The sequence below is a fragment of the Cornus florida genome, unplaced genomic scaffold, assembly GCF_030987335.1.
Source record: "Cornus florida cultivar Cherokee Brave unplaced genomic scaffold, ASM3098733v1 CherokeeBrave_3.0.0_Hap2_Chr02, whole genome shotgun sequence".
Taxonomy (NCBI): Eukaryota; Viridiplantae; Streptophyta; class Magnoliopsida; order Cornales; family Cornaceae; genus Cornus; species Cornus florida.
The window spans coordinates 92,917,946-92,932,611 of record NW_026775572.1 but is presented as its reverse complement, the minus strand read 5'-3'; the positions used below and the strand labels follow the sequence as shown (position 1 = coordinate 92,932,611).

Genomic DNA, 14,666 nt, shown 5'->3' with positions numbered 1-14,666 from the left:
AACAAAAGACAAATTAGTAAGTACGGATTTGAGTTTATTTTGTGTAAATTTCAAAATAACATAAGAATCATAAGATATATCTTTACAATTCTCAATTTGTAATTTCACTTTCTTAAATTTTTATTTAATCTCCAATTCTTTACTTTCAAATCCATTTGTCGATAAAAAATTAAAAAAAAAAATTGTTGTAGCAATCATGATCATCATGATTCGTTATGGCAAAAAAAAGTTGTAATGACATTCAAAATGCATCCAACGGTTCTGAGGGCTTGGCTGATCAAGAGCACTTTACAATCGCTACACCCAGCATCTCCTCTTTCTGATTTTGGAGGGAAATGGAGTTACGCCTATGTAATTGTGTGTGTATAAATAAGAAAAATTAACCAAAGTTTAAAAACTGTATTTGAAATAAGAAAAATTCATTATATTTTAACGATGTTAACGTCGTTCTCTCTCCCTCATTTTTATCGAAAAAGATCTCTCCCTCTCTCCTCTTGCTTATTCCCACGATTGGAACCAAAAATGAATGTACAAATTAAAAGCCTCTGCAATGAATTTTGCAGTTTAAATTTAAAAAAAGAGAGAAATTTTGCAATTTAGATTTCAGAAAAAGAAAAGTGAAAAAAGAGAGAAATTTTGCAGTTTAAATTTCAAAAAAGAGAGGAATTTTGTAATTTTGATTTCAGAAAATAAGAGTGAAAAAAGAGAGGAATTTCGCAATTTAGATTTTAGAAAAAGGGATAAGTTGTATTTTAATATCTGTTAAACCAAGTTTCTATTATTTTATTTAAATGTGATAAGTTGTAGCTTTCTCTTCTATATATATATATATATATATAATATCTTAAAATGTAATAAGTTTAGTATAAAAATTATAAATTAATTAAAATTCTATAATTATCTTAATTAATAGATATATAAATAAAAAAATTATATTTATATTAGTCGTGTTCACGTTGTCCTACTTTTTTAGAACTCGACATGTTGTATCCATGTGATATTGGGTCTGTATTTTATATTTATGTCTATACTTCTTAATTTATTGATGATGAATCTTATTAAAATCCAAAAGAATCTTAAAAAAACCTGCACTTATTCTGTATCATCATCATGTGAGGTCCACACAACATCAAATCCCATTGCAAATTGATATGCAATTTGCAATACAAGTTGTACTTGTAATGATGGCCCAAAAATGAAATTTTCTCTATATTGCTTTCTCTTTGCATATCTATTATATCTATAATAGCACTTTCTATCTATCTCTTTATCTGTAATGTGGTATTGAGTTTGTATTCTGTATTTGTGTCTATTCTTTTTAATATACTACTGACGATGAATCTTATTAAAAATCAAAAGAATCTTATAAACCCTGCACTTTCTATTTATCTCTTTATTTGTAAAGTAAGTATCAACTTCAAGATTAAAAAAATTTCAAGAAAAAAAAAAAATCTCAAATCTTTTTCAATAGAGCATTGTGCATGAGAGAGGGTAAGGGTAGAGGGGAGATCACGCTCCATATGAGGTGATCTCCATCCTTGTTTCATGTGTGTTTGATGAATACCTCGTAATAGTTGATAAAAACTCTCTATTTTATTAGATTTTGGAGTACAATACACACACTTTATTAGTTAATTAACTTGTTTGTTTATTAACACAATGAACAAGGTCAATTTTATTAAAAATGAGGTGACTTGTGATATTCAAGGACAATAAATATGAAAATTTATTTTGTTTGATGGACTAGAGAATGAATATTTTAATCATTATTTAAATTATACGGTTTATAAGTTCAGTTATAAACGTGGACTATCGTATTCTCATGCAATTATTCATCTATTTATTTTTTGGTGTTGATGTAAAACAAGTGTAGTAATATAGACGAGGCCAAAGTATTATAACATTTTTCTTGTATTAATACCAAAATCTCCCATAACCAAGATTGAAACATGTTGAATTAGTGCTGCAAATAAACCAAGTTATTTCTAGTTCGACTAAGGCTACTTGTTTATTATACAAATAGGCCAAGTTAGAGGTCAATTTTTAAGATTTGATAAACGAGTTAATTCTCAACATTATTAATGTTAACTTGCCGAGGCTCATAAATATGAGCTCGTGTAGTCTCCTATATCTTCGTAAAGATTTGCTTATACTTATCAGCATATTCACAAACATATGCTTATATAGGATTAGGAACATATATTTTGTGCAGGCTCATATAAGTTCTTAATACTGATGTGTAATTATGCAAAATGTCTCAAATCTTACCGAAAATATTTATAGTTTCAATATTTCTGTACTTTTAATATTAATAAATATAGATATAAGATAAATTGCACATTGATGAATGTACTTCTTAATAGGTCCACGAAAAACGAATAATAGAAATTGCATTTTAGAAAAGACGGAATTTTAAGAATTAATAAACTAGACTTACCCAAACTATGTAAGAAAAAAGAAACTTACCCAAACTTGCCTTCAATGCATTCAACAGACGTCCAGAAGCACCATAGAAGTGCTACATTCAAAGGTGATAACAGGTTGGATGATGGAGAGGGACTGTACGGATGTTACATCAAACGGTGCTGGGAGGTTGGATGATGGAGAGCACTGTACAAGTGCCACACCCAGTATCTCCTCTTATAGATTTTGGAGGGAAATGCAGTTACGCCTCTGTATTTGTGTGTATAAACAAGATTCTCTCTCCTCATTTCACCAAATTTTCACTTTGAAACTCTGTCTGCAACTCTAGTTCGATTTCAGAAACAATCGGGAAATTAGGGCAAAACCGGTGATCGTCACCAGTTCTTCAAGTAAACTCTCTCTCTCCTCTCTCCTCTCTCCTCTCTCTCTAAACACACACTTCTACGGACACTTTAACACACACGAATCATCTTCAATTTCAATTATATCTTCAATTTCTATTAAATCTTCAATTTCAATTTCAATTATAGTATCTTAGTTTTAATTTTTGTTTAGCTTGAGCTTTGTCAGATCCCTACGATCTCTTGATTGCTATGTATGTCCGAAGCTTGTACGTGCACAGATACATAAGCTATGTAAGCATATATCTGTATTAAGCATACATATATATATATATGACACTTCTATATGCATAGATCTGTATTAAGCTATGTAAGCCCTAGCGACTGTACATATATATATATATATTCTATATGCATAGATCTGTATGAAATCTTCTATATATTTAGGATGATTTTCTGTAGAAACTTTCTAGTTGTTTTGTGCTTCATTGAATCGTTGGTCTGATATTCTGATTGTACAAGTTGCTGAAGAACTTGTGGCTTAATAGTATATAAAGATGGTTACAATTTCTTAGGTTGAATAGATGGAATATTATACACTTGTGTAAACAATTGAAGCATTTGAAGATATATTCAGAACTTGTGGCTTAATAGTATATAAAGATTGTTTTGAATGTGCAAGATATCTGTTCATTAACCGTACAAATTACAATTTCATAGGTTGCATAGATCGAATATTATACACTTGTGTAAACAACTAAAGCATTTGAAGATAGAATTCACAACTTTAGAGATGAAATTATCATCTACATAATTGAAGAATTTAGTAGTTGATCTTAAATGATCAAACAGTTAATATGTTTTGCGTTCTTGAGCATCCTTTATTTGTGTGGAATTGGTGAGGAAGACTGTATTTTATTGACCCTGTTTGCATTTGGGAGTTTTGATGTGAATGTGTTATGAATAGTTATCCAAGAGTAGAGTGGTATTCTATTGTCTAGTCTTATGGAATTCTATGATAGTTTTATGGACTATGTTGTTCTGCCGGCACAGACAGATAAGTGGCAACAAATTGGTCCAACTTTTATAGAGATGTTTGTAATTATGTATAAAGTAGCCATCCCTTCTCTGCAATAGTAGCTCATATCTTGAGAGATGGTGTTAATTGTGATGAACATTTGCTAGAATTTTTCTGATTCACAATAGGAGTACCCCCTTAACTCATCTTTGGGGACTTTGTTGAGCATGACTACTTTGTGGACTTAATAATCAAGTGCGAGTTATTCTTTTTGGTATTGAATTGACAGTAGAAATTAGATATTTTTGTGCATGTATTCATTCTTTGGTCAACCCTTGAGGAAGACTACCAACTAGGGGGTAAAATGACTGTATGGGAAACAGAAACTATTAATAGTTTTAGTTTTTTACTATATTCAGGTGCTACAGAAACTATTAACCATAATATTTTCAGATGCTTCTGTTGGAAACCATATTATGCAACTTGTTATATTTATAAGCTTGTGTGAAGTGGCTCTGAAGTAGGTTGGGTTCACAGGAAATATAAGGATAACACTATTGTTGTTTAACTGATTCTGGATTTCACAGTTAGTGTATGCCATATTTGGAACAAATAAATCACAGAGCTACGAATAGTACTAGTAATGAAAAAATGTTGTTCAAGTGATATTGGCTATGACAGCTTCTGCCATCTTTGGAACAAATAAATTGCAAAGTTATGAATAATAGTAGTAATAAAAGCTCCAGGGTGCTTACTTAATAAAAAAATAAAAAATAAAAAATAAAAATAAATAAATAAATAAAAGCTCCAGGGTGCTTTACAGGATTAAGGAGGAAGTCCGAACTAGATGGTCATCATGATCAAAAGTAGGAAATAGGTTTTAGTTAGAAACTACTTATGACTTGGTTTAGAATGTAGTTTATGTTGACTTTGGAGATAGTTGTCATCGTTTCTTCAGTTCATTGTTGGTTGCCAATGTAGCTTTATTGGAGATATGTATATCGATGTTTGTCTTTTATTGTCCAGATGTGCTATTTGTTTTTTCTATAGGATGTGCTCTCTTCTGCTTTATACTTATATATATTTTATGTTTATTTTCTTCATTGTCGTTACCTACCAAAAGAAAAAGAACATTTAGAAAAAAGAAAAAGGAAGAGAAAGTTCTAAAACTTGAAGTAAGTGCATTCGACGATAATTGATTAGATTTCAACAACCATCAGACTGAACTGTGGTACTTTATTGTTAATTTTCTCTTCCTATTCCCATTTTGGTGTTTTTATATCTCCAACCATTAATCTTTATTGTTTATAATTTATTTCTATTATTCAAGTTACACATGACTTTCGACGTTAGAAGCTCTGTTAAACTCATACAGTGTACAAAGAAGGATCTGTTTTCCCATTGCTACACGATGAATTTAAGTTTTGAGGTTCTTCCACAGGCAAACTAGTCAGAAAATGGCTGAAAAAGGCTACATTCGAGTCAGGTGAATTGTTGTTATTTCTTATGATAAATCAGGTGAATTATTTTATAAAGTTAATTGAATTATTTGTTAGTTGTGTTTACTTAAAGATGCATTCCATTGGCATGGAATAAAATAGAAGGAAAAAAAAAAAGTGAAGGAAAAACTGTGGATGCACAAAGAAATAATGTTTCTTCTAAATAGAAAAGAAAGGTGAAGGATAAACTGAGGGTGCACCAAGAAAAGAAACAGTGTATTGACTCAATAACGAGTTTCTTTTGGTGCTTAGCATCTTGCTTAGTAAGACTTGTAAGATATTTTGGAGGCTATGTGGGCAATGATAAATAAAGAAGGATGAAATAGGAAAACTGGTATGTATAATACAATATTGAAGTTATTAATAACCATGCAACGTTTGGAGTTTTGATTTCTATAGTGATTGGCTAAAGAAAATGTAAAATATTTTGCTGCAGAAGGAATAAAATGAGATTTTTGGGTTTACCGTTTTTTAAGCTGTGTATGTTAGAAATGAAAAGGGAAAAAGAAAATTTATTCCCAATTGGATCCAAGAAATTCCAAAAACTAATTTTTAGAAATTTCTTATTTTTTATTTTTCCTTTTCAATTTAGTCCATCCATGACTACCTTTGGCATGTCTAGCACTGAAAACTTTGTTCAGGACTGAGAGTTTCGGTACATTTGTTTATGGATGACCACTCATTGCATTTATGGCTTTTAAGTTCTGGTCAAATGTCCCTCCGAATTTTCTCCATTTGGCACGTCTGGTTTCAGTTCTTTTTGTACTTGTAATGGTTAAAATTTTGGAAGCTTCTGTGTTGATTTGTTTTATCATTAGTTATTTTCTTTCTTCCCAATGCAGATTTCTGGTTTGCAAGTTCTTGAGTTTATTTGTATTTCATGACTATCAACTGTCCTATTTTGAGGGTTAGCTTGATTATTTGTTAACACATCTATTATTTTCCCATGTTAATTGATCGTTTATTAGAACTCCATTTTCCATTTTTACAGCTCAAAAACTTCAGATTTCCTTTGGTGTTGGTCCTGCTTGACCTGATAAATGGACTCTAAGGTAAGGTTCCTTACTTCTGATTTATTTTGATGCTACTCCAAGTTTCCTTGAATGGTTGTTCATGCTGTTGGATTTGCAGTATCAGCTGATTGAGAAGATTGGAGAAGGCGGATTTGGTGTGGTTTACAAGTGCCGTGAACACGCGACCAATAAAACTGTAGCTATGAAGAGGATTATCTTTATAGATCAAGATGAAGGTGTCCCCAGTTCAGTAATAAGAGAAATCTCACTTTTGCAGGAACTGAATCATGGCAATATAATCAGGTAATGCTAGTTTACTGTATGAGATGAAAGAGTAATGTTTAAAAGTTTGATAGTTTTTCCTCTTCTTGCCACATCTTTTTCTCTTTTTTCCATTGATATTTGGTCCAGAAAGTTATGGAATCTTAGTGCAAGTTACAGGAGATGGATTCGCTACACTATCGCTTGGAAACTACCTTCTCCTTTTCTATATTAAGAATTGGTGAATTAATTGTTGATTTCTTTTGGAAGTTCTGAAGCGTCCACCTAACGCAGAGAATGAATTTGTCTTGTATAATGTCGTTTTACTAATATAATTACGTTTTCTTTCCTAATGACACAATTTATCATGAAATGCAAAACTTAGTAGAGCCCCATGCTAAGGAATAAGTTAGAGGTATTATTGATGCCATAATATTTCTTGCTTATGGATTCTTAGGATACACTTGGTTTGTGTTGATGGTTGCTCCATTGTATGCCACCTGCCATGCAACAGCAATATTGTATGAAAAATTAATTATGTCTTTCATTTATCATCTTAACATGATTAGTACTCAAAATGCAAAGTACCTAAGTACCTTTAATGGTTCTTTTTTCTTTTTGTTGACTTAGAGGGGAGTCCTCACCCTTTGGGTTGGATCATTCTCCTTCCGACACGTCGCAGGCCCCAATGAGTAGTAGTGTGAGGCGTCGAACCCAGAACCTCCGCCCCGTGAGTCGTGTTTTTGGTCAACAACTCCACTCCCTTGGGGTTACCTTTAACGATGTTTGTGGGTCCTATAAGCAGAGATTTGTAGCCAATAAATATTAGATTATGTATAAATGGTTTTGAACTTAATTCAACTTAACATAAATTTAATTTCAACATGTCTTTAGATTATTTATATATATATATATATTTGTCAGGTGCTCAGGTCTATCTGATGGCAGATCATTCATAGAATCATAGGCATTCATATCTTCTCTCACCTCCTCAATCCAAGTTTTTTGCCCCTTGTGTTGTTCTTTTGGTTGTCGTGTACTTGAATAAAATCAGTCTCACATATTTGTGCATTCTGTTACTGTTTGTTACATGTTGCACCTCCATCTTAGATGACTTTTCTTGTCTTCTGTTTGATGGTTACCTCCTCTAACTTCTTGAGTATGCCATTTTTTCTTTTGGTTATGAATATTATTGAGTCTATGAAGTGTAAAAACCTCAGATTATAAAATGATTTTTGGCCATCTATTTTCTGTATCCTTCAGATTGAAATTATTTTGATTGAGCATGTATGAAGTGGCAAAATCAAATATTATTAAACCAAGTTAAATTTTTTGCCAACAGTGAAGTATTACTTTAATTGAGAGACTAATCACATAACTTAATAGCTTACATTTAAATTGCCAGACTAGTTATCTCATGCTAATATATCATTTATTGCAACACTACATTTGTGGGACTAGGCATTTGTGCCATTTCCAGAGTGAAAGGTTTGGTTCCATGCTTGTCCTGAAAAGCTAGGACTGAAATTATTCATAACTAAATCAAAATCTTGCATTGCATATGCATATAATGCAAGATTTTGATTTAGTTATGAATAATATTTCTAATCTAGGGAGTACTTTCTTTTTGGTTTTAAAAAAAATTATTTTAGTTGCAACATCAACCTTTCTTTACATGGTTGAACATCTTGTTATTGACAATTAAATTTGAAATGACATCAATAATTATAAAAAGAAAATTTCCTGATCCTTTATTCTTTTTTAGAGAAGTGATACACGTATCAAATACGAAGTAAGAAAATGTCGTTTGGCTTATCTTTTTCTCGAGACTACTTTCTTTTGACTCTGGCTACAACATTTATTCTGTCATCACAACACTTCATCCCGAACCTCAAACATTGCTACTTCAACAGCATCTTGCCTGACTCCTTCACCTGATCCAGCCAATCTATCCCGCCTCAATGGTTCATCCACTAATATCCATGCAGTTATGGACTCGATCAAGAACATCAAACCAGTACAAGAATTGCTTGTAGTTGTCTTGACAATTGTCGATTTTATGGAAGGGCAAAACATGGACTCCTTCTATGAAGATCTATGTTTTTTTTTTTTTCCTTTCAAATCTTCTTGATTCTTTGCGTATTACATTTCAGAAAATGATTATTATAATATTGGACATAGATGTTGAAACTCGTGGAGGTACAATATCCCTAAGACATATACTTTCATTTTGTAATGGTGCAAAGATAAAAACGTAGCAAGATTAGGTTTTCAAAAATGTGAGGGAGAAATTAGGAGTGGCACCGCTAGTGACAAGATTAAAAAGAGTATACTTAGGTGGTATGGACATATACACAAAAGATCTACATATGCACCGGTGAGGAGAGGAAGGATAATTTTCACAAAGGGTAAGAGGCAAAGAGGGTACCCGAAATTAACATGAGATGAAATCATAAGAAATGACTTTAAAAAGTTAAATATTAGAGGAGAGATGTCTTGTACTAGAAAAGAATGGAGAAAGAGAATCCATGTATTCATATGGGAATAAGGCAAGGATGACGATGATTAGGGTTTTCCTTTTTCAGTGGAGACCCGAATCCAACTGTTGTTGGACAAATTCATCTAAACCTCACCATTGTTCTCTATTTTATAGGATGATTTTTTTTTTTTTTCATTTTTTTTTTTAATTTTTTAATTTTTATATATATAATAAATGAATAAACAAATTTATCCTAAATTATCAACGTGGAATAGCCACGTAATTCATCATATAAATCACAAGCGTTGTCTTTATCATTTTCCTTCTTTTTGTTCATGTTTCCTCAATTACCCATTGAAGCTTGCAGCTAGTCTCATAAATTTTAACCCTTGAGAAAAAGTTAACTCCAGAACTATTCTTGTTTTCCTTTCAGCATAGTGAGTGATGGCAATAAATGTTGCAAGTTTTTAGTCCTTGGATAATTTATTTTAGTTTTTGCTTTATTTCTCTTTTCTTCTCTTGGGGCACTTCGAATGTGTATGCTTGTGTTGTTGTTATGAGCCCCATGCTTGGTGAATTAATCACAATTCTCAAAGGCAAAATTATGACTCACAAGGGGCATATGATCCCATTGTGTCTTTATTGAACTAAAAATGAAAGATTATAAATCTAGAAAATAAAAGGCTTCATCATTTTCTGTAATAATCATTACAAACCCGTCGTTAAAGTAAATTAAATCTTATGTCATTATTTATGAGATAACTCCTCTCTTTTTTCCCCTCCTTGTAATGGCTCTATCTGAGGTGATGGATGTATTCCTAGGAATGCTATCTACTATCTAGAACTCAATGGGGCCATTTAGTTCATGTGGGACTTTTATGGCTTATCAGAAAAATAATAATAATCATCTGTGAAATGGTGTTTATACAATGATTTATATTTTTCCTGGGTATTACTTGTGATATATTATTCTTGATAGCTTGTGTATCATACAGTACAACATATCACTTGTATTTCTATTATTTGTAATAGCAGAATGAAGATGAGACATCAGATGCCTACTTCCACTGAGGCAGACATTGCTGGATTTGTTTTTTGGCATTTTATGCTATATCACACTTCTAAAAATACTTGTACCAAAATGAATATATTAAGGAGGGCTAACTTTCCATTCTCTTTTAATTGTTGTTTTGGTTGATGGATGTATGTAGAACTTGATTGTCTCATGAGTATAGTGCATCCTTAGTTCAAAAAGGCCCTTATCTATTTAATATACATTAAAAATTTATTGGTTGCAAATACTAGTAAATCTCTTATGTTTGATTTATCTGCTATATATCTTTCTATTAACTTTCTTAATTTCTTGAACTTCTGACAACATGTAAAGCGTCCTAATTTTGTGAATTTCTATATATATATAATAATGTGTGTGGAACTTTGGAAACAGGTTACTTGAGGTAATAAACAATTGGGCTGGCGTGGATCTCATTTTTGAGTATCTGGACCTTGATCTATCAAAGTTCATTGCATCTTATCCTGAGGTTGTAAAGGATCGACAAAAAATAAAGGTGGGTGAGAGCCTTTTGGATGTATTTACATAAATTGGTTACTTATGTCTGTAGCTTAAAAATAAAGCTAAACTGGTGCATTGATGAAATGGTATAGATGTTTACGGCCTTCTCTTTTCACTTTTACAGATTGATAAACTTTTCTTTATTGTATAAATATTTTTTATTTGACACTAGCACTTTTCTATTGTTGTGACATGAAAACGCTTGAGGTGGTTTACTTATAAATTTCACGTCAACGATATTTTCAATTTTGTATTGTCTGATAAAATTGAGTGGTAATATGATGAATAAAGTAGAATGAAGGTTTTTTCTTTAAAACTGTGTGGGATAGATGGAGGAGGATTCAACAACCTGAAGTGGGCTGGTACGCAGTGTGTTGGAATGGATGCAGACCTAGAGCATCACTGGTTTGTTGTCTTGCAGTCTAAAATAAGTTGTTGTCTTATGTGAATTTTAAAAAAAGGGGAATGCAGATGGTGGCCATATGCCATAACTGTAAGCATGCTGAGGATGATTTAGACCACCTGTTTATCACATGTACTCTAGCAGAGGCTGTTTGGCATTGGTTGTCTACCCTGCTTGGATGGAACATGCCTCAATTAGACCAGCTCATTGCCTGGTTTGTGCAACATAGGATTAAACACAAGGCTCGAAAATGTATTTGTGCTACAACTATATGGTATTTATGGGATGAGCGGAACAAGAGACTACACCAGGAGCAACAAAGAACTGCTGTACACATTGCTCAAGCTATCTGTGGAGAGGTTCTGCTACTCTCAGACATGGAGTTAGGGGAACTCGGATCCTACTCTTTGCATGATTAACTTATAGTCCTAAATTATTTTGCAAGTATGTTTGCTGTGGTTATAGCTTGTTGGCCAAGGGTATGCCCTTGTTGATGATTGTACTCTTTTTGTTATATCTATAAAAGAAATTCCTTATTTACCCAGGAAAAAAAAGCAAAGTAGAATGAAGGACACTGACGGAAACTCCATACAGTTTTCGAAATACTCCTGTTTATCTTTCTTATTTTTTATCATTTATTTATTATTATTATATATATAGAGTTATATATTTTGTTTGTCTGCAGTTACTTTGGATAGTTAGTTGAGATGACAATGACGATTAGCTTCGAACATGATCTCTCTGCAGGGTTTTCTCTCTCAGATTCTCTGTGGTGTTGCTTATTGTCATTCTCATAAAATACTCCATCGGGATTTGAAACCTGAGAATTTGCTGATTGATGGCAACAACAGCGCAGTGAAGATTGCTGACTTTGGATTGGCCAGGGCATTTGGTGTTCCTCTTAGGAACTACACCGGCAAGGTATGTCACTGCTCATTACCATTATCCTTGTATTTGTCCTTTTTGTATACCTGATTGCTTTGGTAACAATTTTTCACTTGCCACGGGGGATATGTAGGCTTGGAAATTGCGCAATTTGAATACCGCAACTTAGGAGACATTTAGATATGCTTTTTTTTTTTTTTTTTTTTTTTTATGTATAAAAATAAAGAAATAATTGTTCCCCAAAAAAAGAAAAGTATCTTTAGTGTGGGATGGGGAACACTGAGCAATTTCTAGATTGTGTAAAATTGTTATTCTTCCTGAATGTTGCTCTGGAAGTTGAGATCAAGCTGAATGGGGTTGGCTGAGTGGCGTAATTTGTTCTTCCACTTAGAAAACAAATATGTTTATTGTCTTTTTGAAGCATTGATGCTCTATTATTGTATAACTAGTTGAATAAAAAATGATTATTCTCCTGAGTCCTGACTGTGGGCGTAGCAAGCGAGAGAAATTTGGGAAGTTCTCCTTTAGGTGTCTTTTGTAAACCCACAGTAGTCGGAAAAGTGACATTCGAATATTAATTTCGTATAACTGGTATCATTCTTTCTCAATGTTGTTTGGATGAAAAGAGAAAAATGATCGTAGGATTTCTTGCCTGCTTTCGTTTCTTTCTCTTCTCTTATTTCCAGCAGCTTCTTTCTAGTTGCTCTGGAACAATTAGGAGATTCTCTAGAAGAAATATGGGTTTCTGCTTCTGGGGTCAACATGCTATTGGGTGGTGGACTGCGTACACTCTAGAGGTTGTGATTCGGGCCTTACTAGGAAAGGAAGTCCCTTGCAAATGTAATGTTGAGCAATTAAGTTGTATGTTTTGATCACTTCTTGAGAAACACTATATTCTTTTACAAGGAAACTATTCAAGCATGAGTCAACTTGGTTATCACATTGTCTATGATTTTCATACTTTTGAAGTGCACTCCAGGTTGCAACTTTAGCATACAAGGCACCCGAACTCCTGCTTGGTGCCAATTACTCCACTCCGGTTGATATGTGGTCTGTGGGGTGTATATTTGCTGAGATGGTGACTGGTCAGCCTCTGTTCCAAGCACAATCTGAATTTAATGTATTGATGGAAATATTCAGGTGCTATATAGCTCATACAAACCGATTTTATGTGCATATTCAATTTCCATGTCAAGTTCATTCAGTCATATTGACTTTTGCATTCCTGTATGAAGAATGTTTGGTGTGCCAACTGAAGCAACCTGGCCTGGAGTGACTTCATTATATGTCTACATTACTAAAATGATTGCGGTAATAGAGGATTTTGAGCTTGCTTTGTCTCTTTGATGTTCTTGTCACAGAATATATCTTAAAAACGGCACTGTCCTCACCAATTGTTTCTCTTACTGCCGACAGTTCCCCACTATTGTCACACGAAACCTTGCAACCGAGGCCGCTGGAGTTGGAGCTGTTGGATTGGATCTTCTTTCTGTAAGTTGTGATTTTGCTATATATATATGTATACCTTAGTCTGTTTCTGATACATCACAAGGAGTTTCTGGTTCTAATCATTATAAAGGATTTGAGGATCACCACCACTCACATTAAATTTAGCTATCTAGTTTTAAAATGTCACTGCATTTTGAAAGCGAGTGAATATATATAACATATAAATTTTATCTGTTGTTTTTATGCAGAAAATGCTGATCTTGGATCCAAGTAGAAGGATTACTGCTTCTGATGCACTCCAGCATGCATACTTCCGTAATTGAGCTCCGAATGGTTGGATAGTTCGTTCATCCATGTACTCTCTGCATCTATCGAACTCAATTCTTCTTTTCCGCTTCACTAACAAAACTGTGTACATAACTTGCACTCGTTACTACTGTTCTACTGAAACTATTACGATAACAAGGTCTTGAATCTCACCAAAAATTAGGTGAAATATGATTTCTCTTGTTTGGTTGTGTGGAAATATTATGAAACCAGAGGTGGAGGGTATTGCTTCTAATTCTTGGATTCGGCCTTTAGATCTTTTTTTTTTTGCCGCAAATTTACCGAGCCATAGTCATCTTCAATGTGCTTTGTAGTGCAAAGCCAGTCTCTCCCTGATATTTGCCTCTGTGGATCTGTTCGTTATTATTCCCAGGTAAATGGACATGAATGAGAGACTACTACTTTGTGCCTTCATCTACTTGTCTTGCTTTTATCTTTTTCCTTTACCAATGATGTTCATCAGAGTTTGAGAATCTTATAAGCAGCTTAATGAGGCTAATTGGAGCGGTCAGGATTGTTATGTTTGGATGCTCCAAATCAAGGCGGGAATTCGGTGCCGCCAAACATGATATATGAGAATTTGTCCATTTATCCGTTTAAAAACCAAACAGGTCCTGAGAATGCAGATTGATTATGAATGAATTGCACGAAAATTTCATGTCAATGAGAATTCAACTTGTGCACATTTAACTACATAAATGTGTTGTGAGAAATTGGCTTACATTTATCTTCTAAAATCGAATGCTTGTTCCTCTAAACCAATTGGGTTTGCTCGCAATTGATCAGAACCGTGATTACAAAGGCTGATTTACTGAAGCAAAAGCCAAGCACCAAATCAACCTCAAATTCCCTACTTTTGAATTAACTGTAGGGGACAGCTTCCAACCTTAGTTTTGTTCTCCTTTCATAACTATCACTTATTGGCAAAAGCTTTCGCTTAATTTTAGAATTCCGATCACGGAGAGTTTTTTGGCGGACACCACACCGGTGTTTA

General features: G+C 33.2%; 1 protein-coding gene across 5 annotated transcripts; it reads left to right on the top strand.

Moving 5' to 3' along the window:
* The first annotated feature begins 2,459 nt into the window (after positions 1-2,459).
* LOC132295474 (cell division control protein 2 homolog 1-like) lies at positions 2,460-14,090 on the top strand. 5 transcript variants are annotated; one of them, XM_059793755.1, is made up of 10 exons: positions 2,460-2,813; positions 5,225-5,269; positions 6,274-6,334; positions 6,414-6,598; positions 10,483-10,603; positions 11,759-11,932; positions 12,876-13,036; positions 13,132-13,207; positions 13,313-13,387; positions 13,594-14,090. In XM_059793755.1, exons 3-10 carry the CDS (start codon positions 6,323-6,325, stop codon positions 13,666-13,668), a joined length of 879 nt encoding a protein of 292 aa, XP_059649738.1. In that variant the 5' UTR covers positions 2,460-2,813; positions 5,225-5,269; positions 6,274-6,322; the 3' UTR covers positions 13,669-14,090. The 5 variants fall into 5 exon arrangements, with proteins under 5 accessions (XP_059649738.1, XP_059649735.1, XP_059649737.1 ...); XM_059793752.1 differs by having other exon boundaries at positions 5,159-5,269; XM_059793754.1 differs by lacking the exon at positions 5,225-5,269 and adding an exon at positions 2,980-3,059.
* Positions 14,091-14,666: the final 576 nt, after the last annotated feature.